Source organism: Lycium ferocissimum, chromosome 12 (genome assembly GCF_029784015.1).
Source record: "Lycium ferocissimum isolate CSIRO_LF1 chromosome 12, AGI_CSIRO_Lferr_CH_V1, whole genome shotgun sequence".
Lineage (NCBI taxonomy): Eukaryota > Viridiplantae > Streptophyta > Magnoliopsida > Solanales > Solanaceae > Lycium > Lycium ferocissimum.
Genome location: NC_081353.1, coordinates 9,923,051 through 9,948,989, shown reverse-complemented (window position 1 = coordinate 9,948,989; position 25,939 = coordinate 9,923,051). Strand labels below are relative to the sequence as shown.

The window sequence follows — 25,939 nt, the reverse complement described above, 5'->3', positions numbered from 1 at the left end:
TGAAGACTTCCAACATCTATGGCTTCCTTGGGCCTTCATGGTAAACTTTCTTTCTTCAATGTTTTATCTTTTTAATTATTTTCCTTCATTGATTATTTGATTTTTGGTGGCATAATTTTTTCTAGGCTTGGGCATTTGAAGCCATTCCTCACCTACGAAGTCAAGTCAGGGACTATTCGGAAGAAGTTTGTTTTCCAAGGATCCTCAGATGGTTGACTACCAAAAACAGCAACAAAAAAATGAATCTTGATCCTTTTAACCCCCCAAGGACGGTAAAGTCGAATCGTTGGAAAATATCCTGAATAGTTTTATAACAAGTAACTACTTGTTGCAACGGATACATTTATCTGCTTTGCAACAACCTTAAAATATGTTGGAAAAATCAAAACGATTCTTGAGGAAGTTGCGGCAAGCTGATTCGATATTTTCCAACGGATAGTGAATATGTTGCAACAACTCCTAAGATGTTGGAACAACTTACTCGATTGTTGCAACGGGTTCACAATCTGTTGGAAAATATCACAATAGTTGCGAAGGAAGGCTGCGGTACATTTTTTTAGGTTTTTCAACGGCTAAAGAATATCTTTGAACAACCTAGGAGGTTGTTGAAACATATGTGGGGGTTGTTCTAACAGATTACACACTTATTGGTTGAATATATCTGTTTGTTTGTTGTAGGTTGTGCACCCAAGGCTTATCCCGACAAAACGAGAGGTGCGGATGCCATGTCTTGTTAGTTTAGGGCATAGGGAATGCGTAATGATGAATTGATTGATCAGATAAAAGAAGAATTGGCTGGAGCCACAACCATCATAAGGGCTGGTGTTGTTGATGGTGGTGGTGGTGATGGTGATGGTGATGGTGATGGTGATGTTGATGTTAATGTTGATGGTTGGTGATGGTCTTTGATGGTTTGGTGATCTTGTTGATATGAATATTGTTGTCGATGTTGCAAGACAAGCAGTGGAAGGTCTTGCTGATAAAAGAAGAGATGATGATGGTGGTGGTGATGGAGTTGGTGGTGAAGTTGGTGGATATACTCCCCAAAGTGGTGGTGGTGGGCAGACCACAGATATCCCTTATAGGTTGGGTAGATATTCTTCAGTTGGTGCCGGTTCCTCCAAGGTGTATTCTTGTGCTTGTGAATGCGGTACTTGCAGTAAAAAATGGAAGGTTTGATAAATAAGGTTGAAGAGTTGCTTGAGGCACAAAAAGAAACGAATTCGGCTATAAAGAGTTTGATGTCCAAGAGGGGGGTGTCCGGCCATCCAAAAGCTAAGCTCACCCTACACTCCTATTGGGATTCGCAAGAGGGCAAAAACAATTTCCAAGGCACTTGGCGATTGTAGAGCAAGGAAAACAAGTACTCCATTGAAGTCTATTGCTACTCCTCCTCTTTGAAGTTGTGCCACAAGTCTTTGAAAAAAAAGTTGATATTTTCAAGCGTGTAAACCCCCGAAAAAAAAAGAAAGAAGGTTGAAACCTTGATCAAATCCAAAAAGGGTGGGAGAGCACTATACTCAATGCATGAATTTGGGGCAGAAGACTTCAAGGTTATGACAAACATGCACGAATGGTGGGAGGATTGGGTAAGTTTCAACACTTATATATATATGTATATGATTCAGTATACTGTTTGAACAAGTCATGTAATTCGATGAACTTGTTGCAACAAGTTAACTAGTTGTTACAACAAGATACTAACTTGTTGCAACTTGTTAAGTAGTTGTTCCAACAAGTGAATAACTTTTGTTGCGGCAAGCTCACTAGTTGTTCCAACAACTCTAACTACATTGCGGCAATTGGTACTTGTTTTGATATTTTTCTTGCGGTATGTAGATGAAATCTTATTGCTTGATGCGTATGAGGCGACTTAATTTCCACGAGCACTATGATTCCTACGATAGAATCATGGACCTCGGCTTCTACCATCAACTTATCGCAACGGGCACTTAGGGTTGTCCATGAGTCTACAAATGTGGGTGCCGTGCCCTATGATCAAAGACTTGCTCTCTTTAGGTGGGACGATGATGGTCTCGCTTTTCCCAGAGGTGTTGTGCCCTACCCAGGTGGCTGCGAGTGGATTGGTGCCAAAAGGATCATAGCTGTCATGAATATTAATGACAACCATTTTGTCACTATTGAGATCATCATTGAGGAGGGTATCATAAATGTTTATGATTGCAACATCCCATGTAATGCAGACGATGATTTCTTCTGCCACATGCAGCCGTTATTGGATCTTTTCCCCAAGTTGCTAAAGCAGAGTGGCATGTTCTCACACTTACCTGAAAAGTTGCTGAATGAACCATGGAAGTATGATCGGAAGAAGGATATCCCCCGAAATGAGACCAATAAGGCATGTGCTTCCTGGTCACTTGCTTTTGTTGAAGCTTTGCTTACCCGCACGAATATGACCAAGCCCGATACCTTATTGAGTGACAATACTGTGGAGAGGATGCAATGGAGGTGGGCTTGTGGAATTATTGATAAGGTGTTGGAGCCCAATGTGGGGACAAACAATTTCTCTTAAACTATGTTTGCATTAAACAATTTCTCTCATATTTTGCTTGCATTTGAATTATGGTGGATGAACACATTATGTAAATTTGTTAAATATATATTCTATGCTCGGTACTTATATATTGTTTAAGTTGTTTCGGTAGTTTTACGCAAGTGAGATATGTTGGAACAAATACCTAAATTGTTGGTAAAAATAAAACAACTAGTGCAAATATTGCAACGGATGTGAAGATTTTGCAACAAGTAAGTTGTTGCGGTTGGAGCATATGGATCACATTTGAACATTTCATTGCAACAATTTACTTAGTTGTTGCAACAATTAAAGAATAATATATGGATCTTCTCGTTGCAACAATTTACTTAGTTGTTGCAACAAGTAAGGAATCATTGAGCATATGATTGATCTTCCTTTGTTTATCTGTGCATGGGTGAATCAACTTGTTTGTTCTTGCAACAATTAAGGAATCACTCGATTTAGGGAACATATGGATCTCAAAATACATCAAATTGATTAAAATAATCCGACAGCTATCGTTGAAGATGTTGCAACAAGTAAGGAATACGAGTAGTTCAACAATTGGAACATATGGATCTTCTTAGATCTCAACAAAATTTACTTAGTTGTTTATAACAATGTACTTTGCATTGTGAATCGAGTAGTTGACATCAATTCACTCTAATGATCACTCGATTTAGTTCATATGATTAGAGATCCTCTTTGCTTTCAAAACACATCAAATTGATTAAGTATTCCATTGTTTATCACTAAATATGATTTATTTTGTGAATCGAGTAGTTGACATCAATTTGACTCTAATGATCACTCGATTTAGTGCATAAGTTGTTGACTTAGGAGATCCTCTTTCTTGACTCAAAACACATCAAATTGATTAAGTATTCCATTGTTTATCACTAAATATGGTTGATTTCCTTTGTTTATCACTAAATATGGGTGAATCGAGTAGTTGACATCAATTCAAAGCTCTAATGATCACTCGATTTAGTTAATGTTGTTGACTTAGGAGATCCTGTTTTCTTGACTCAAAACACATCAAATTGATTAAGTATTCCATTGTTTATCACTAAATATGGTTGATTTCCTTTGTTTATCACTAAATATGGGTGAATCGAGTAGTTGACATCAATTCACTCTAATGATCACTCGATTTAGTTCATCTTGACTTAGGAGATCCTCTTTCATGTGGACAAGGTTTTTATCCAGCTCAAAACACATCAAATTGATTAAGTATTCCATTGTTTATCACTAAATATGGTTGATTTCCATTGTTTATCACTAAATATGGGTGAATCGAGTAGTTGACATCAATTCACTCTAATGATCACTCGATTTAGTTCATGCGACTTAGGAGATCTCTTTCTTGACTCAAATACATCAAATTGATTAAGTATTCCATTGTTTATCACTAAATATGGTTGATTTCCTTTATTTATCACTAAATATGGGTGAATCGAGTAGTTGATCATTAAATATGGATGAACCAAGTAGTATCTGTTAACAAAATACAGTGTAGTATCTGTTAACCTGCGGCGGCTATAGTATACATGTAGTGTCTGTGACACATGAAAACAATAACTGTTGCAACAAGTAGTAGTATTCCACGATATGTGTATTTTGGAAAGAGCTTCATATCCGTTAAAATGCAAGTACGATGTACATTGCGACACATGTAGAATCTGTTGCAACAATTGTAGTATCGATTATTGTCTCTGACAAGTGATTAAGTTGTTGAACAAATCCTTACTCTTGTTGGATAAAACACAAGTTGTAACACGTAACTTAGTTGAAAAAACCCCGGCATGTAACTTAGTTGTTACGACGGGTTTATTACTTCTTTGGAAACTATTCAATAATTTATTAACAAATACACACGTTTGTGATTTGAACAAGTTAAACATAAATTACCATGCTAAGAAACAATAACATTAAAATGTCATAAGTTCCAATGGATAACTATTATTAAAGCATAATGCTATTTACAACTATGGAGCATTTAGGCTTGGACATGTTGTTTTTTTGTGACCCGTAATGACTTGTTTTGCATAAGGAGCATTTGTTTTTCCTCGTTGGAAATGATTCCCCGATTCACGCCTCCTCTTTGTCCGCCTTAACTTCCGGGTTTGCTTGGATCAACATATGGAGGAGGGTATTTCTCTCTCTAAAATCTCCAAAGGAACTTCCCGTAGATGGGCTTCGGAAAACCTATCTTTTGGGCAAATTTCGACAATATGCAATTATGTAATTCTCGCATGTTATAATATGGAGATGAGTAGTCATAAATTAAGCCTTCCCAACTTGTCGTCACCATATTGGACACGAAGCGCGCCATTGCATGTGGACAAGGTATTTTTGTCCGGAGTCAAAAACTCTACAAGTACAAGATCTACTTTTTGCGGATCGATTGTAAGCTTGCCCACACCCCCGACGAGCGTGACCGATGACGGCCCGAACTTGTAGTTGGCAATTTGATGGGCTAATAACTTGTTCCCCAAGTTGACAAATTTTGAAAAAAAATTTCAAAACTAAGGAACAAAGATGTTTGGTGAGTCGATGAACTCCATACGCCTCTCATGAAATTTTCATACCCAAATCTCACATTTTATGGCATCAAATAAAGCGGTTGCAATGGGGAATTCTCTTTCAACATTGAACATTGAGTTCACCGACTCGGCAATGTTTGACGTCATAAGATTATACTTGTGAAAATAAACAATAACGTAATCCTTAAAATGTCGTACAAACGATTATAAACGTTGGAAAATATCAAAACGGACGCTTAAATATCAAACGGATGTGTTACTTGTTGGAGAGAGCTTCGAGAGGGGTCTCGAGAAGATGTGTCACACCAAAATGCAACAACTAAGTGAGTTGTTGGAACAACTAACAATCATGCATACCGAGTTAGTTGTTCATAACGTGTCGTTACTTGCGCGGGTCTCGGTTGCACACAAGTGCGTTAGTTGTTCCAACGGATGTGTTACTTGTTGGAGAGAGCTTCACACACTCAAAATGCATTGAGTCGCGCACGTGATTGTCTACCCTGAGTTAGTCACACCTGGATTAAGCTTCGGTTATGCAACCAACTAAGTGAGTTGTTGGAACAACTAAGTTATAAGTTGCAACAAGTGCGTTAGTTGTTCCAACGGATCCGATGTTACTAAAATGCAACTTACGAAGTTTGTTGGAACAACTAACACATATCCAGAAGTGCTTAGTTGTTCCAGCAGATGTGTTACTTGTCTCGGTGTCACACCAAATGCAACGGACTAAGTGAGTTGTTGGAACAAACTTACTCTTGTCGGACTGTTAGTTGTTCGACAAGTCTAATCGGAGTTAGTTGTTCAAACTCGAATCAGGTCAGATGTTTAACGAACTTGTTGGAGAGTGGTCCCACTTCGAGTTATTGTCTCGGTCACACCAAAATGCAACAACTAAGTGAGTTGTTGGAACAACTAAAACATTCCACAAGTTTCGCAACAAGTTGCGTTAAACTGTTCCAATTCTATTGAATGAGTTGTTACTAAATTCAATCTCGGATTTCTAGATTTAGGTTCCCAGAGATGCCTAGTACTTAAGACATGCCAAAGAGATTCATGCCTTTTGTCTCGGTGTCACACCAAAATGCAACAGCTAAGTGAGTTGTTGGAACAACTAACACCATTGCAACAAGTGAGGTAGTTGTTCCACGCCATATGTGTTACTTGTTGGAAAAAGTAATGTATGAATACCTATTTCCGGGGAAGAATACCTGCTCCATCATGGAATCCAACACGTTCAAGATGTTCGGCGGCCCCCGAGCACGGTATCTCTTATTTGATTGAAATGGTCATTGAACTCATCTATATTGTACGATTTTGCTGCTTTATAAATAGCCAATCCGATACGACCTTCGTATTGTGAAAGGTGGTTCGGAGATTTTCCCCAAGGTGCTTCCATACGACAACCATAATGAGATAAAGGGAAGACAATTGAAGCTTGCTTCTTTTTGATACTTGGATGCCTATCACAAATTATGCACAACTCTTTAGTATCATCTACAAAGCTTCTCATTTGTTCAAAAAAATATTTGTACGAGGCATCGCATCTTGTCCACTACACACAAAAGCCACACGGGAATAAATACATGATTCTCCGCATCTTGCGCCCTACCGTGATCACACCAACAACACTCCTTCGTACTTGCTCTTCAAGAATGTCCCATCGGTCTCGGCCCTGACTTTTCTCATTTGCGCAAAACCAAGCATCCAAGCCTTGTAGGCTCACAAAAAATACTTGAACTTCCCATTAGCATCAACCTTCAACGGATGATTCTCTTGTCTTACTTCACAGAGGGATTGCGGAACGAAGCATATAACGAGGACATGGCATCAAGCCTTTCATCATTTCTTTCTTTCCTGCTCATGTGTCCCCTTGTATATAAGATTTTGCAATCTCCATGCCCTTCTCTAGACTTTCTTCCAATAACACCTTTGTACCCAATTTTTTAAAAGATGAATGATTGGCTCATATCTTTTGTAGATGGGCCTTTACCGTGGGAAACCTATCTTTGAAGTATTCACCTGACTTTCGGCCTGAACCATTTTGTGGATTATGGCTAGTAATATACTTCTCAAATAACCACATGTGTGATACTTCATACGTAGGTTGTAATACAAAATCGTCTCGTCGAGACTTAAAAGCTTCATAGCCCTCGACCACCCTTGCACTCCGGATGTACACATCTAAAGCAATACACGGTCACGAATTAATCACCTTCTTGAGTGTGAAATCTTTCTTCACGCAAGCAAGTTTCAACATAGTTGCTAGTTGTTCCTTGTTCTTGAATGACATTCCTTTATAAAAGCTTGTTTCATCATCTTGAACATGGCTGCACTGTGAAGATTGTGTAGAACACGGTGTATTGCTCGCAACTTCGGGTGTAGGAATCGGCTACTTCCCGCTTCCATTATACGGAATATCCATATCCATATCCATCATTATCCACCCCATCAATTTATTATTTAACACATCTTGTTGGTCTTGACCTAAATTATGGTTCTCTCTTTGGGCTTCCAACCACGTATACCCTTAAAAATGGGCCTAGGCTAAATCGTTCAAATAAGTACGCAAACGATCTGATCGGTTATCTTAAAGAGCAAGACCTGCGGTTTTCAAAAGAGCTATGCATGTAAGTGATGGCAAGATCTTTCGGTTCACAAGTTAATTCACAATAGGTGATGATTAAGTTCACAAAATCATCAAACACAACATCTCTTTGGACACTCGTCGCTATCGTCTCTAACATGTGACTACCCTTCCATTGCCAAATATATCGATTGTTCTTCTCGATCCATTCGCCATGGCAATCAACACCTATTGTTATTGAGTCCCCCGTTAATGCTACTGAATATATTTTGTTTTTTAAAAAATGTCATGACGAGTATAGTAACAAAATACAATAACTTAATGACTTGTTGGAACGGATGAATCGAGGTATTGCAACAAGTGGATTACTGTTGCAACAAGTACTTATCCTTGTTGCAACAACCTAACTAATACGGTGAGTCGGCTTAGTTTTTTGAGTTGCATTTTAATCCAAAAGACGAAAGATGTCCAGTTGAGTTGTTGCAAAATTATATTACTTGTTGCAACGGTATTACTAACTTCATTCCGGCAACTAACTAATATGTTGAGTCGGCTACGATTTTTGGGTCCGATTTTGGGTTACGGTTGGATGAAAGGCTGAATCCGACGGATCGGTGAGTTGTTGCAACAAGTAAGATACTTGTTGCAACGAGGTAGTACACTACTTGCAACAACTCACAAATCTGTTGCAACTTATTCATACTACGTATTTAACAACAATTAGTCTAGAAGTTGCAATAACTACTAATCTGTTGTAATTGTGGCGGCAACTACAATAATGTTGCATAAACTACGACGGCTCCCTAAGAAACTACAACGATTGTTGGAAAAATTTAGAAGCTCTTATACAACGACTTTAGCACTTGTTGCAACAAGTACAATTGCTCTTTTAAATTGTTGGAAAATCAGCGTGCAAAACCCGGATAAATAATTGAAACAAAACGGCAATATTTTACTTACCAAATGAGCGAAAATTACTTACGAAGTAATGCCCGGTAAAAAATTGCAAAAATCTGTTTGGTTTCGTTTTTTTCTTTGTTGACAAATTCTTCAAAATGCCGCACCAATGGAAGAAGAAGAAGCAAGGGAAGCAGCAATACTTATGAAGTAATGCCCGTATGAACCTTAACGAAATCCGGCCAAAAAAATTGCAAATGCGGTGGTTTAGTTTTTCTTTTGTTGAGCAAATTCTTCAAAATGGCACGGCAATGGATGAAGAAGCGAGGAAAGCGACAATGGAAGATGAGAAAGAAGAATGGAGAGAGAGAAAAAAAAAGAATGAGAACGGCGGATGAAGAAGAAGAAGAAGAAGAGGAAGAACGAACCGAGGAAGAAGAAGAACATTGGAGGAAAAGAGCAAAAAACGAGTGCGGCTATTGGCGCCTTTGGACCCATTTTGGTATTTTAGGGCTTATATTGACTGGGTCAAAGTGTTAAAAATAAAACTTGAGGGTAAAGTATTAAAAATAAAATTGAGGGTCAAAGTATCAAAATAAAAACTTTTGGGCAAGGTCAAAACCTCTTAATCACTAATCAAAAAACATCACCTCCACTCAATAATTAAAACTTGAGTTACCTCCACTCAATAAAAAGACTTAAGGGTCACCTATAGTTAAATGCCCCAACTCTCACAATAAGAATAAAGACAAAAGATAAGAAAACTCAGAAAAGAAAAAAGTAGTGAAATTATTAGAAACGTGGGGGCCAATTGCTGACCTGGGAAGGATAGTGTTTGTAGAGGAGGTCAGAGTACTTCTTTAAATTAGAAAATTTTGAATAAAAATGTTAACATTCAAGAATGCCCTTAAATTATATGTAATTGAGTCCCTATTTTTTTCTTTAAATTAGTTTTTCTTTTTCTTTTTAACCACATTATTTTTATAAAAAATATTATTTTGGAAAAGAGTAAACTCTTTACTAAAAAAAGTGGGAGATAATTTTTTACAAAATGAATAAAAATGTCTTCAATTTATAGTTTGATTCAAGAATGCCCTTAAATTATATGTAATTGAATAATAATGTCCCTATTTTTACTTCATTGGTCAAAATGCCCTTTTCCTAATAAACATATTGTTTTTCTTTTTCTTTTTAACCACATTATTTTTATAAAAATATTATTTTGAAAGAAACCTTTTACCTTTACCAGATAATTTTTTTCTTCTTAATCTCATTTTATCAATAAAAATAAAATCACCCCATGTACTTTTTTAACTGATAATATATATCATATATATAAGATCATAGTAACCACATCATTAATTTTCATTTATATAACTGTAAAAATTCTTTTCCCTGATAAAATAGAAAATATTTTTATTTTTCAATCTTTTCCGAATTGAAGTAGGATAAGTATGTGCTGATATAATCCTTGATTTTAAAGTTAAATATAAAAACCATAATGCCAAAAAACTGTAACATCCCGTAAATTCGGGTTAGGTGTGAATGTATGAAAACCAGTATTAAGTTGATATTTTAGCCATATGAATCCATTCAGGATGAATTTGGTTGATAAACAGTCGTTTTGAAGTCAAACCAAAAAGTGAAGGTTTTAAGGCCTTTTAAATTCGTCTAAGTCTGAGACAGTCTGTACTTATGGCCAGTTTTCGGGTACTTTCGTTAGGAATTTAAGAAAACTCTAAACATGAAACTTGTAGGTCTTAAATGCCTTTCCAACCATATATTATGGAGCTCAAACGAAGGTCTGTGTAAAAAGTTATGATCGATTTACTGAAGACGTGTAAAATGGAAATTCCGATTCTTGTAGGATTAGGTTTTAAAGCCCAAGCCTTTATGATAACCTATAAATACAATCCAAACATGTCTAAAGAGAGGGTTTTTCGACCAGAGGCTTCTACCAACCCCTTAAGGTGAGTTTTTACTCAAATCCCTAAGCCAATTACATTAACTTAACACTAGATTAACACCGATTATATAAAATCCCTAGATTGTGGAAACTTCATTCAAGGTCAAACATGGGATGAAGCTTTGGGATTTCTTCAAAAAGGTAAACTCCTCACTTTGATGGATTATATGGAATTGTTATTATGTTTTAGACATTGAATGGTCAATAGAATCATGAAATAGGATTGATTTAGATGCACTCTATTAAAGACAAAACCCTAGTATTTTTGTTGTAGAACTTTCTCTGACCAGTCAGCTTTAATTGACATTTCCCGCTAATCTAACTGTTGGATCAAGCCCAAATTTTAACTGAGTGGTCACAACATATAGGTCTTAAATGTGAGCGGTGAAGATCTAATTTGATATCCGGAGAAGTGTGTTTCAAGCTATGAACTGTAGCTGCGAATTTGGTGAATATCTATAGCTTATTGATCATACAAGCCTCAATTAGATGTAGAATGATTCTTTGAAGCGTGGAGCTTACGTTTAACATATTTTAACGGATTTAAGGTATGTCTCTCTTTTGAAAACTTATTTTGAATGAAAATCACTTTTTGAAACTATTGTTGGAAGTATAAATTTCATTCGAGGTTCTTTAATGAATAAAAAGAAAAGTAATCTATCCATGTTTCTTGAACTCTAATTCATGTCTAAATGGTGGTTAATGTGTGTGAGGGGACAAACCCACATTAAACCTAGATTGTAACAAACCATATATATGTAAATGATATTATGAACGTTTTCCTCTATAAGAGGTGCTTAATAATGATGGTTAAGGGTTGATAATCATATTCTCATTGATGAGTTAGGACATGAAAATCTTTCGTAAAGAAGTTAAACGTTTTCAAAACATTGATTGAAATGACTTATTCTTTCAATATGGCATAATGAACCTTAATGACAATTGATGATGTGACTACATTACAAATGAATTATGAATTGGCTTCTATGCTATAAGCGGTTGTTGTGTTTTGCCTAGCTACTCGGGAGGAAGGGTAGCCACTATGGATCCTAGTGTGATAATGCCTAGCCATTCGGGAGGAAGAGTGGCCACTTCCGGGTTCGCTACCTAGGGTGTGATTATGCCTAGCTATTCGGGAGGAAGGATAGCCATCGTTGAATTTTATATTCCGAGTGATGTATATTCTATGATTAGGGAACCTCAAAGGTCATCCCTTCGTTATGATTGATTTTTGGGCACATTGGCAAGTGTAATAGTCTTATCTTTTAATGGAACTGTTGTTAATAATCATGATCAATTTAAAAAGCATATTTGAAAGTTGTAACTTGATAAAGACTTTATAATCAGTTTTGATAATTCTTATTGAGATACACGAAATGGTGAATAAGCGATTTCACGTTGTTTCATACTATCCTCGGCTGATTTCTTTAAGTATTATTGTACTCTATTTTCATATTACTTGTTGTCCCCAAGGCACTCACTGAGTACGAAGTACTCAGGCATACCATTGTTATTTTTTATGGTATGTTAGGTAACGAAGAAGAGCAGGTTCTTGATACTCAAAACGCTTAGGAAGGACTTGTTGTTGCTGCTGACTTGGTGAGCCTACATGTTCATTCATGGGACACCCCTTATCATATTTATTTACTATTCTAGTTTTTTTGGGGTTGCGTCCCGATGTGTCAGACAATTACTCTTTTATCTTAGAAGCTCCATAGTACACATTCTTGTGGGTAGTTGTTGAGTTTTGTTTAACTCTCGGGAGTTCGTCACGTTTTGATTAAGTTTTATAATGTTAAAGAGTTCCGCTGATTTAATTCATAGATCATGATTTGATTGTATTTATTTTATAAACTGTTGGAGGTGAATATTGAACCTGGCGGGTTCAAGTGTTGTTATTGCATCTTTAAGGGTTCTTCCGATATTGGTCATGACGTCGGATGCCGGTCACGTCTAGGGTGGATTTTGGGGCGTGACAAAAACAGAAGAATTTATTACATGCACTGCTTTAAATCACAAAATATCTTTAAGATATCGTCGATAAAATTATTGTTGGTCCTTTTTCATTTTAACTTTAAACCCAAGGATTACATAGCAAATGCTTATCTTACTTCAATTCGGAAAAGATTAAAAAATAAAAATATCTTCTCTTTTATTGGGGAAAAGAATTTTATTGTTATCTAAATGAAAATGAATGATGTGGTTACTATGATCTTATATATATGATATATATTATCAGTTAAAAAAGTACATGGGGTAATTTTATTTTAATTGATAAAATGAGATTAAGAAGGAAAAAAATTATCTCCTACTTTTTTATTAGGTAAAGAAATCTTAAAAGAAAAGAAACAAGAAAAGGTTTCTTTAAAAATAGTTTGTTTAAAAAGAAAAGAAACAACATGTTTATTAGGAAAAGGGCATTTTTGACTCAATCAAGTAACAATAGGGGAATTTTTGTTCAATTTCGTATAGTTTAAGGGCATTCTTGTACCAAACTATGAACGAAGAACATATTTGTTCATTTCGCATAGTTTAAGGGCATTTTGACCTTTTTCCGTTAAATTAAAGGAAAAATTACGGTCAAATATCACTCAACAATCTAATTTATAAAATATAAACACAGTTATAAGTGGCATGTAGTTTATACTACTTATACATATAAAATACACTATCTATTCAGCCGAAATGTATAACCAATGTATATTTCGATCATGTGTCACACCCTAGTTTCCGATAGGGCATGATGGGCACCCGACCCTTACCTAGGGCCGAGCGAACCCGCGGACTTTCGTGCTACTCATAATCATCTTGAACGCAAAACATGACATAAGCACATAATGAAAATTTTTCAGAAAACAAACATGCCTTTCGTCTTATCAAATCAAATAAAGCCTGTAATCATAACAAATCGGTAATAATAAGCATAATGATACATCGGCTTACATAGCCGCTTACAAAACTGACATCTCATACACACACGACAACACAATCTGTGAATCTCTACCATAATCTTCGGATACCATACAAAAGTACTGCGACTCGGCGGCACTCAGGAGGAAATGGAGCTCGCCAAACTAAATTTGGAACATACTGCGGCTAACGTCCTCTGCTCCTCTTGCAGGTACTGCTTGCGGCATGAAACGCGACCCAGAAGAAAGGGGGGGTCGATACGAATATATGCGAGCATGTAAAGCATGGAATACGTAAACGAGAATCGTCTTTGCAACGAGGAGGGCAGAAAAGTAGCACGTAACCGAGAAAATCGTAACACTTGCCTTTGAAACATAAATCATACGTGTCAATTTCATATTCGCTCATCATGGGACGGAGAAACGAGTCGAGAAAATCATCTCGTACACATGCATAGATATAACGTGCCCCGACCCTCTCTAGTGAGGGGCGCGGTAAGTAAAACCATCGATATCGTATACATATAACGTGCCCCGGCCCTTTAGTGAGGGACGCGATAAGTAAAATCATCATATACATATACATATAACGTGCCGTGCCCTCACGAGTGAGGGACGCGGTGAATGAAGTCATCATATGCCATCACGGCCACCTCCCCGTATCATCATATCATCATCATATCATATAACATGCCCCGGCCCTCTAGTGAGGGCGCGGTGAATCATCTTGTAGAATCGTGCACGAATACATGCCACACAGCCGGGACGCGTGAAAGAGATCATAATAGCTCGCACGAGCGAGTAGTGAGAAACCATATACACGAATCATCATCACGGACTACGACAAAATAATCAAACGAAATCTCATTTAAAAGCTAAACAATAGTCAAAGTCACGTTCCTTCCGAAAATCATTCGAGAACATATCAAGTAGCACTTTAGAAATTGTAGGTGCGTGTCAAGATCATATGACATAGCTTGTGGAAAGCAAAAACATAGTCGTCATTACAGACTCAATAGAATAGTCGAAGTGAACTATTATTTCAAAACCAAGACAATAGTCAAATCGAATTTTCGTTCGAATACCACTCGGGAACATATCGACCCGAATTTCAGAAACCATAGTTATGTATCCAAATCATATGCATAAGATCATTATCATAAACTCAAAAGGTAAGTAACTGATAGTACTTGGAATCGGGATCATAGTCATATCACATTCTTTCAAAAGTCGTCAGGAGTACATAAAGGAAAGTCGCGGGATCCACGGACGGGTGTCGACCCAAGTCGGGCCTGCTTATGGAAAATATAATCATCATACATCATGGAATCATTTTTGAGCATATCGAAGCGATCCGGTTCTGTCTATGAAAGTTACGGACTTTCTTAGTTTTCAGAATCATTTAGGAACAAAACTATTTTAAAAACCAAACTTTTATGCAACTTTTGAAACTTAGTCATACAAAAGACATAGGGGCCAATATTTCATCATATCATGCATACGAAGACCAAGAAACAAATAATAATCACAGACATGGTCGGGTCGCGAGAGTAGAATTTCCTCGAGGCTCGTATCATAGCCTATTTACAACTAAGGCATGCCAAAAGAAGGAAGGGTTGCGCTTTACATACCTAGATCGCTCTCAACGCTAATCCAAACTCAAGCTAATTCCAACCTACGTCTCGGGCTGCCCAAGGTCTACAAATAAGTCATAATATGCCAAACATTAGCCATAGACATTTGGGCATTTAATTCCAAACTAGCCCTTAATTCTCTGAGAAATTTGGGCGGCATTTCCCCACGTAAATAGACCCCCCGAGAATTTAACTCGGCCAAATCAACAACATCGACAACCAACCTAGCAACATTAATAGTCAATCCGAAAGGCAATATAACATTAGTAACTCTCTTTTACATCATTCAACAACTTTCAATATTTTCGAGTTCAACGACACATTCAAGCCAACATCAACGCTCATACATTCAAATACTAGCCCGAACCCTGCCAACAATATTCAAGGACATTTCAAACAATTCATACAACATTTCCAACATTCCAACAATTGCTCCAATTTGTGAAAACCCAAACAGAACCTCAACTATAACACACTTAGACTTCCGAATCATGATTTGCATCAACAATCCAGACTATAACGATGTCATTCTCATAAATATACAAATTACATCAAATGCACAATAACCTTCAAATCAGCCCATACAATTACAACATCAATCTTGAGTCATTAAACTCTCATTTCCAACATAGAATTCATAACGACAACAACTAAAACACTAAGCGATATTAATTCATTCTTTGCCACACATGAGAGGCTACATTGACCACACGTATCCACATACACATATTGATGATTCTCATTCATTTCTTCACCCTACAACAATTAAACATGCTACATAGAACTTAACTCATCACTTCAACACAACACACACATCACACGGCTAACACACCATGCACACGGCTCACTTCCAACATACCATATTTCATGATTTTCATCCATTTTAGCATACTACAACATGCATATATCATTCACAACACATAAATAAGATTGAATCTTACCTTTCTTCTTCAACTCCACAACTAGGCTAGGGTTTGCGATCTACACAACGGATGGTTTGATGACCCAAACAACATCTCCACGTTAACTAGGGACCTCCAATTAGTGGATTTGCACCAAGGAAATAATTTTGGGATGGCTAATTTTTGGACTTGAAAATTAAGGTTCTTGGCCGAGAACCCTTATTGTTGTTCATCCAAGGCTCTTTTTTTTCTTCTAAGTGTGGAGTGGTAGAAATATGACTTATTAGTCATCTTTTAAGCTCATATATGAGTTGCACAAGTGTCCTTGGCCCACATGTGTTTGGACCAATTAAATTTGGCCACAGCAAAATGTGTGGGCACCATCCAAGCCACATGGCCAAATGGCCAAATTTTCATGATTTGCCAACTTTCAAATATTTCATTTTGGTTCCAAATTTTCCAAAATGTTATGCCAACCAATCCATGAACAAATTATGTCTCAAAACAAAATCGAAGGTCAAAAGTCCCGACTTCGTATCCCGGAATGGTTTTGTCCCTAACTTATCATAGTTAATCCGGATTGTCCCAATGTACAAAATACGGGATATAACATCATGTTTGATAAATTAGATAGCCGAAAGACACATTTTCTTGAATTTTCCTTAAATTAATTTTTTTTTTTTTTTTTTTTTGATTGCCCTTTATTTGGGGTGCTCTTTAATTTTTGCCCTTCAAATTAGTGGTCTTTAAATTTTACCCCTCGCCTACATCCCAAGGTTATGGGTTCGAACCCCAGCTCAGTTAAAAAAAAAAAAAAAGTCGCAAGGCAGACTTTGTTGCAAATACGCTACAAAGTCTCGCCTTTAAGGCGAGAATTTGGGCTGCACAGTGAGCAAAATTTCGCCTTAAGGCGAAATTTGCACGAGACGGAAATTTACTTTGAAGGATAATTTACGCATTAAGGTAGAATTTGCACGGGGCGAAATTCTGACGCAGGACGAAATTTAAAGACCACCATTTTGAGGGGTAAAAATTAAAGACCACCCCCATGCGAAGGGCAATCCTGCAAATTGCCCTTAAATTAACGCAGTGGAAAAGCAAGTAAAAGGAAGGGGGCCACCATCTTTAGCCCAAAAAGTAGTTCTCTCTGTCGTTAAATGGAAAAGTGTAAGGGAAAGACATTGTTTGAATTGCTTTTATGGACAACTAGAGACCCAAAAACCCTCCTTCCTCATTTGTGTTCTGAGTCCTTTTATTTAACTGATTTTTATAACGAGTAGTCGTCCATCAAAATGATAGCTGATAAATATATATTCTCTGCTTTTTAATTTATGTGAATATATTTTCTTTTTAATCTATATAAAAAAAAAAGACTCATTTTCATATTTGAAAATAATTTATTTTTATGCAATAGTTTATAGACACACAAAATATATGTGCCTCAATTTACACCACATGGTCAAAAGTATTCTCTTTTTTCTTAAACTCTGGGTCCAGTTAAATAGGTTCACATAAATTTAAACGGAAGGAATATATCTCACCCGTAAGAGTTAGCTTAGTTGGCTGGGTGAGTGGTCTCCTAAATGGGAGACCTAGGATCGATTCCCTTAACCAACTATCTTCACTCGTTCCACCGGATCTACAATAAATGTGGTTTGCGGAGCTATTGCACAGTAAACAGGTTACTCAGTGCGTACCCAAAGGATAGTTAATTTTATACATAAGTAGTGTGTGTGTCTGTGTCTCTGTGTGTGTGTATATATATATGACTAGCAACTGTAATTATTTTTGGTAAGCGACCAAATTTATAACTTTCCCTCTATTTAAAGGTAAAAATTAGTCTTCATAGTCACTTATTGACAAGCATTTTTTTTCTGAGGTTTAAACTATCACAATTCGGACTACTTAAAGTTTTCAATGATTTTGATATGTGAACTGATAAGGGTTCAAGCACTAGGAGTCATGTTTGTAGTATTAGACTGAAATAATATTTTCTCAAGATTATTGTTTTAGATACCAAGAGTGAAGTCGGTATCATGAGTAAAATATTTTTAAGGGATTATATCACTCATGCTATCTCATAATGAAATATATATTTTTTAAAATAGATATCATGAGTGAAATAATCCTTTCATATTATTCCACTAATAATATGATATAAGTATCCAGGCATCAAGAGTGAAAGCATCCTGAGTGAAATATGTATCACGAGTCAAAGAATTATTTTTACTCATGATACTTCTTTGAACTCAAAGACACATTCCTAAAGTTTCAATTTTTGCAAGTGAAACTTTGGACTGTCAGGGAATTCAAACAAGTGTTGCTATAGAAGCATTTCCGATCATATAAAAGTAAAACATAGAAATGACTGTTCGAGTACGAAACTTTGACAAGTGAATCTCCACCATAATGTGCTATATTTCGGAAAAAAATTGCAAGTTTCAACTTTGCAATTCAAGCTTCGAATTTTCAAACAACTGGAAAAAATCTTAGAGTTTGAACTAATAAATATTCAAACTCTAGTAAATTTTTTAAAGTTTTTCCGTGCTCTAGTTAGGAGTATTTTGGTCTAAATTTTATTTCCGCATTAAAAAGGATAATGAATACGTAGTTTTGAAATAGTGATTAAACATTAATTAGAGGTTCGAAAAGTGACTATTTGCCCATTTCTCTCTTTTTAAAGTCCCTCCGTTTTTTATATAAATTTTTGGCCTGCTAAAAGTTTTGACTTAAAAATATAATCTAACTTGATGCGAGATAACCTTAGTTTAGTGTTACACCCCGTAGGTTCGTACGTGAAAATTTATAAGTGTTGGACGTTCTAAGTACGGTTACTGGAGTTACCTTCAAGGATATATGAGATTATATGCGCCAACCTTATGGTTATGAGGGTTTAAGTTCATATAATAAGCTATAGGAGATTCCGGGATCAAGCAAATCAAAGAAAATAAGTTTGTCGAAAATTTGGAAAAAGTTGACAGAATTTTGGGTCAATTTTGGAGGGGTATATCTCCTAGTATATTAAGAGTTTTAAGGTGTTCCAAAAGCCTAAAATGAAGTTCGTCGAGTCTAGTTTCCAACGCGTGCTACGATGCTTTGCTACGGTCCGACATGCTACGGTCTTTGCTGCTGATGCGAACCACACTTATAAATACCCCTCTAACTTATTAATTTTCATTATATTCCACCATTTTCTCATTCTCCACTCTTCTAGAGAACTCTTGAGAGTTCTACAACTTTCCATAACCCTCCATAATTTTCTATAATTCTCCCTAATCTTCCATAATACTCCATAATCTTTCATAACCTTTCCAAATCATCAAGAGAGAATATTAACATCAAAACCTCAAGGAAAATTTATGGAAGGAAATTGTTCTTGTTTCATCTTAAGGTGGTGTGAACTTGATCTTGGAAAGGGTGAATAAAGTGAAGTCCTTCTACTATAAGGTATGTTCTTGCTATTATTTACATGATTAAGATGATATAAAGGTTTAGCAATTCTTGGAAAGGAAAGAATCATAGGAGAAAAATCATAAAGAGTTGAATTAAAGTTGATGGCCATGAGGTGAGTTTGAAAGAGAATTTTGGATTAATTTGAGACTAAATTGAATATGATTCTTTGATTATGGTATTATGGATGTTGTTATGGTTGGTTTGAATATTGGAGAAACATCGTGTGGGATATTTTATGGAATATATTGGTATTGACATGGTTGTTGATGTTGTTGGTATTGTTTGGGAGTTGTTTTGGTATTTGGAGGAGGTAAAGAATATAGGGGAGATCTTTACGAAATTTTATTTTTTAGAAAGATTTATTTGAAGGACTAAGACAAGCGTATAAAGGTGAGTCTAACAATAGTATAAATTTTCTTGAATATAGATTTATGAGCCTGGGAGGATAAGCGTTGGGTAGTTAAAGTTAAGACGACCAAAAAGGTATGTTAAGGCTAAATCCTTTCTTTCTAAAGGCATGATTCTTTTGTTATAAACCTTTGTACCATATCCATAATATCATTGCCTCCACAAATGCTAGAAGCCTATGAATCTCATGATCCTTACGATATTATTAAGCTTATTCATGATCTTTGAGACTATTCTTTGTGATTGATCTCATCTCATGTCATTCGTTCCTTCGAGGTGAGATATAGCGAAGATAGCGATTCTATTTTCAGTGCTATCTAAATTCATGATTCTCGAGACTCCCATGACATCGTCGACTTCACCTTAAGATAGTTGATCTTCTAAGGAATGATATAGTGACAATGGTAATGCTAATGATGATGTTGATTTCATTTATGTATTTTTATGTGTGTGTATGTATGCATCGCATCCCACTGATCAGTCAGGTAAGATAATACCGCGCCTATATGGCCGGGCAAGATAACACCGCGCCTATATGGCTGGGCAAGATAACACCGAGCCTTAGTGTCGGGCAAGATGCTTTATATATTACCGTGCCTTAGTGGCCGGGCAAGATGCTATATATATTACCGTGCCTTAACGGTCGGACAAGATATTATATGGATATGTATGGAAAAGTTTTTTTTTTAAAGCTAAGCATGCACGACATTCGCCTTAAAGGGGCATTCAGAGGCATAGATTGATCTCTTTTATATTACTTTATCTTTATACGTTCATTATATTATTTTCCATGTTCTGTATCTCTTACTATGTTACTATTCATGCCTTACATACTCAGTACATTGCTCGTACTGACGTCCTTCTTGCGGACGCTGCGTTCATGCCCGCAGGTGTAGATAGACGAGACGAGGATCTTTCATCGTAGGCTGCCTTCAGTACCGGATTTGATTGGTGAGCTCCACTTCTTCCGGAGCATTGCCGAGTCGAGTTGCATATGTTTTGTGACACGAGGGTATGTCGGGAGCCCGTCCCGACTTATATACTTCGGTCATGTTCATAGAGGCTTTGCGGACGTTCCGTGTGTACGGCTTAGTCATAGTGTGACGAAAGAGTAACGTCGGCATCATGGGTCCATTGTACATATATTTATGCATGATATTATGTTCATATTTAGCCTCTTGACCTTATTGTTTCCATTTGAGACACGAAGGATGTAAGTTATAAGTTGGTTCGCTCGGTTCCTGTAAGGTGCCTGGTGCCATTCACGCCTTACCAAGGGTGGGGTGTGACATTTAGTTCGGTTTTCAATTAGTTTAGTTTATCAATTTTTTAGTTTTGTCACCTTTTTTTTAAAAAAAAAATGCATAAATTTTTATAGTTTTTTGTCCAGTCTTGTGCTATAATACAAGGCAACAAGATTACAAATGAAGATCACATTCGTGACAAGGTTTAAGTAACACACATCGAAAATGAAATAAGATAAGTCCATTGAGATTATATGTTCATTTTTTGCTTCAATGACTAGATGCGTCAGTTCCGGTTCATGGATATGAGATAATGGTAAATGAAAGTGTTACCTGAATTACTTTGAAAAAGATAGTCTCAAGGGACCTAGAAGTTATATGCAGACTTAAGGATAGGGCATGAAGTACGAAAATAATTATACAGGAGATGCGTATTACTTTAAATAAGTTTTAGTCATATTAGCATTGTTACTTGTAATTTTTGCATGATGTAGCTAATATATAAGAGGTATTTTAAGTATAATAACTGCACTTTAATTTTATTACAAACCATAGCTATAAGGTATTTGTATTTACAGCTCGTAGCTATAAAGATATATGTATTTGGCTGACTGTATTATTGGACAATCTAAATGTATTTTGATTCTATGCGTTGTTTGACTTATCTATATACTAGTTTTAGCATACGTGTGTTGCACGTGTCAATAAATTATAAACCCTGTACAAATAGGAAAAAAAATAGCAATGAACGTCAAAATAGATGAAACATTCATTTAAATGACAAAATAATATTGTTACATTGACCCAAATATTGTGTCTGATGTATCTAACCTCTCTTTATAGCTGTAATTAAATTACATTGTGTTTAAAGTAAGACGATAACATTTTTAAAATTTAAAACTTAAATAAAATAAAGTTTAAAATATTCCTAACTTTTGTTTGATAAACATAAAAGTTGTCGAAAAAATTTCCCGTGAGAAAAGTAGTTAGATTCCCTTTTTAATAAGGTGTTCTCCTTTTTTATCTTCGTTAGGAGATATTGGAATTAAAAACAATTGCATTCCTTCTTGAAACGATAGTTCTCTCTTCTTCTTCTTCTTCTTCTTTTTTTTTTTTTTTTTTTTTTTTTTTTTGTTGATAGTTTTCTCTTTTATTTAACTTAGAATTTGAGAATTGAAAACAATTTAATTCCTTTTTGAATAATTATTTTCTATTTATTTATGATAGAAATTAGCAGTGTATTTTCTACATGGGTTATTTCTACTTTAGAAGAAAATGAATTCGGCATCTATGTTTTCCGGTCATGAGTTTTTTTCTCCTTCAACAAATAATCAATTTTAAAAGTGACGAGGAAGGATCGACTGCTCTCTTCTCTCTCCTCCCATGCAAACCCTAACCTAACCTAACGTAGTCATCTATGGCTGCCAAGGGCGCTGGTCAGCCGTCAACGGCGGATGGCCAGCCTTTGACACTCTCATCTCAAACACATTTCCCTCCCCTTCCCAACATGGCTGCACATGCTTCTTCTTCTGCAGCCCCGTCTCCACTTGCTCCACATGCAAACCCTAGTCATATGACCAACTATGCACAAACTGTGATGTGCATGGAAGACTCTTTGTCCGAGGTTCAATGTGGTCCCATTCCTCTAAAAAAGATCACGTATGTTGAAGGTATTCCTTATGTGAAATGGACGTCGAGTGAATTTTCTCGTATGGAAGTTCTTGAAGATCTATAATATGCTATTGTGGGTAAGTTTTCTTATGGGTGGCCTAAACTAGAAGAACTTCGTACTATAATTCCTAAGCAATATGGGACTAAGGGTAATTGTCAAGTAGGGTTTTTTTTAGAAATAGACATGTGTTGATTCAATGCTCGTTAATGGAGGACTTTATCACATTGTCTTCTAAGAGTGCCTTTTGTTTCAAGTCACAAGATGGTTATACATATCAGATGAGGCCTCTTATTTATGATTGAAACTTCAAGATTGATGAAGAAACTACTACTGCCATGGCATGGATCTCGTTTCCAAATCTTTTGCCTACTTTGTTTGTCAAGGAGTCTTTGTTCTCACTTGCTTCTGCTGTGGGAAAACCTTTGCATCTCGACTTGGCTATTGTTAATAAGACAAGGCCAAATTGTGCGAGGGTGAAGGTCCAGGTGGATTTATTATTAGATTTCCCAAAGTTTGTTATGATGGAGATTGAGGATGAAGTTACAAAACAAACTAGGAATGTTAAGGTAAAGATTCACTATGATTATCTTCCAAAGTATTGCACTGAGTGCATGTTACAAGGACATGCAATTGAGGAGTGCAGATTTATGCATCCTGAAATAGAGAAGGATTTACAGGTTACTACTTCAGATGAGAAGGCCGCTGAACCTGTAGATAAGATCGAGGAACCAAAGCAGAATAATGAGGAGCAAAAGAGAGTATAAATCAAAGAAAAGACTAGCATAGAAGATACAGAGGAAGATTGGTGCAACATTATTTACCAAAAGTGCTCTCTAGTGGGAAAGTGGTTACTTATCCAAGTGAGAAAATGTATAATGAAGAACCAAAGAAAATTCCTACACATGGTGGAGCAGTGGCTCAGAAGAAGCCTCACAAGGCTCAGGATAAAAGTGGGCAGAATGAGGGTGTAGTAAATCAGAACAAGTATGGAGTTTTAGCCAGTATTCAAGAAGATGAGGAGATGAAGCAAGAAGACGAGGATTCTAATAAGGCAGACACTACTTTAACCACTGAGATTTCTAAGAGCACTCAGGTGGAGGAGCAGATCATTAATGCAGTTATCACTCAAGCAGCTGAAAATTTGAGTGGCTCAGGAAATAGTGAAGATCAAGAACTTGTAGATAATGTGATAGTAATAGATAGTCACATGGCTGTAGAACAACATGAAGAAGAATCTGATGAGGTAGGAGATTCTACAGAAGTGGAGTTTACAAAGGAAGATCATAGTTTTGTGGACACGAATAGAATGCAGAATCAAGCCATTAAGCATTGTGTTGAAGTTACTGGTAACCAGGGTGACAGTATGGAGAATAGAACATCAACACACAAGGAAGAGGTTCATGATACTAATAACATCAAGGGTATAGCAGAGGTTCAGTCTTGTGATATGTCTTCTGCAGAGTTGATTTTACCAATAGTTAACACAGATAGTGTTGGAGCTGAGGATATAGTGATTGATGACAATGTTGTGGTGTCTCACTCTGTGGAGGTAGCAGATAATTCTCAGGCTGACAAACTAACAAGTGAAAGGGTGAATAACAATACTCCAAGGTTTGGTGGGGAATTGCAGCAAGACATCAATAAAGGGACACAATTGGCAGTAGTGACAGAAGTGCAAGTGAATAGCTTATCCATTACTAAGGAGCTTTCTCCCAACAAAGTGCTCCATGATTGGGTGTCTCATAATGTAGAGAATATTGAGGAGAATAAGGAGAATCTTGTTATGGAGGAGGACAAAGAAGAGCAGGTTAATTTAGTGAATGAGAAGGTATATAAGCAGGCTGGAGTATCTCCTAAAGTCTCTAAAGTAGTTTCCAGTTCCAAAGGGAAAAAGAAGGGGCAAAAAAAGATGATTAAGTATGGTCCAGTAGAAGGACAACCCCCTATTAGGGTGTTACCAAAAAAAGCAGTCAACAAACCATTTTTTAAATGATGTTAAAGTCATTTATTTGGAATATAAGATCTGTGAAGACTCAAAAGGCATTTCATAGACTCCAAATGCTTCACCGACATCCCAAGTTCTTTTTGATAGCATTGTTGAAACCTTTTCAACTGTCTAGATACATTCAAAGATATAGGAGTAGATTATTCATGGTTAATGCATTTTCTAATTGTAGTGGCAAGATTTGGTGCTTTGTGAACAGTAATATTGATGTAGAGGTGATTTCAGACACAATTCAACAATTGACACTGAGACTGTTCTTCCAGGATTTGGAGAAAACTATGTATACCACTCTGGTATATGCAAAGTGTAATGAAACTGCAAGGTTAGAATTATGGGACAACTTGTATCATTTGTATAAAACATCCCTGAGGCATGGATGATTGGTGGTGATTTTAATGTGGTCTTGAATGATGAGTAAAAGATTGGTGGCATCCCTATTCAGCCTTAAGATGTGGAGGACTTTACCTTTTGTGTGAATTCTTGTGCACTGGAAGAGATTAGCTTTAAGGGCAACCATTTTACATGGTGGAATGGTAGAGAAGGAGATGATTGTATCTTTGAGAGATTGGATAGAATGTTCATTAATACTCCTTTGCAAGATTGGTTTAGTAGCCTAGAAGTGGAACATCTAGCTAGGACAGGCTCAGATCACGCTCCTCCATTATGTACTTATGGAGAAACAGATCAAAATCAATACAAACCTTTGAAATTTTTGAAGTTCTGGGTGGAACATGATTCTTTCATGAACATCGTAAGGCAGAAGTGGCCAGTATGGGAACATGAAGACCCTTTCATTAGCTTCAAATGTAAGATGAAGAAGCTTAAAGGGGCATTGTCTCAGTGGAGTAGATTTACATATGGGGATATTTTCAAACAGATCATTATTAGGGAGGAAATAGTCAGAATCAATGAATGAATGTTTGAAGAGGATCCCTCTATTATCAATAGGTGTGTATTGCAAAAGCCCAGGCTGAAATTGTCACACCCCTATCAGGAGTATGACGGGCTCCGACCCGTAGGCCGGGAACCACGTGACTTATCCATTACTTTGAACATTATAAATTATAACTCAAAGAACACCTGCACGCAAAAAAGGCCCAACATACAAATATCCGATCATTCAGCACATATGTTCATATGCGGACCGACAAGGTCACCACAACATAACGTATATCATAAAGCC

At 36.5% G+C, this 25,939-nt stretch overlaps 1 protein-coding gene across 1 annotated transcript; it reads left to right on the top strand.

Annotated features, from left to right (window-relative positions):
• The first annotated feature begins 23,086 nt into the window (after positions 1-23,086).
• LOC132039053 (uncharacterized) lies at positions 23,087-23,515 on the top strand. Its single transcript, XM_059429604.1, has one exon. The coding sequence runs from the start codon at positions 23,087-23,089 to the stop codon at positions 23,513-23,515; it is 429 nt and encodes a 142-aa protein (XP_059285587.1).
• The last annotated feature ends 2,424 nt before the right edge of the window (positions 23,516-25,939 follow it).

Coding starts and splice junctions, on each gene's coding strand:
- LOC132039053 (XM_059429604.1), top strand. CDS start 23,087: ATGGCATGGATCTCGTTTCCAAATCTTTTGCCTACTTTGTTTGTCAAG.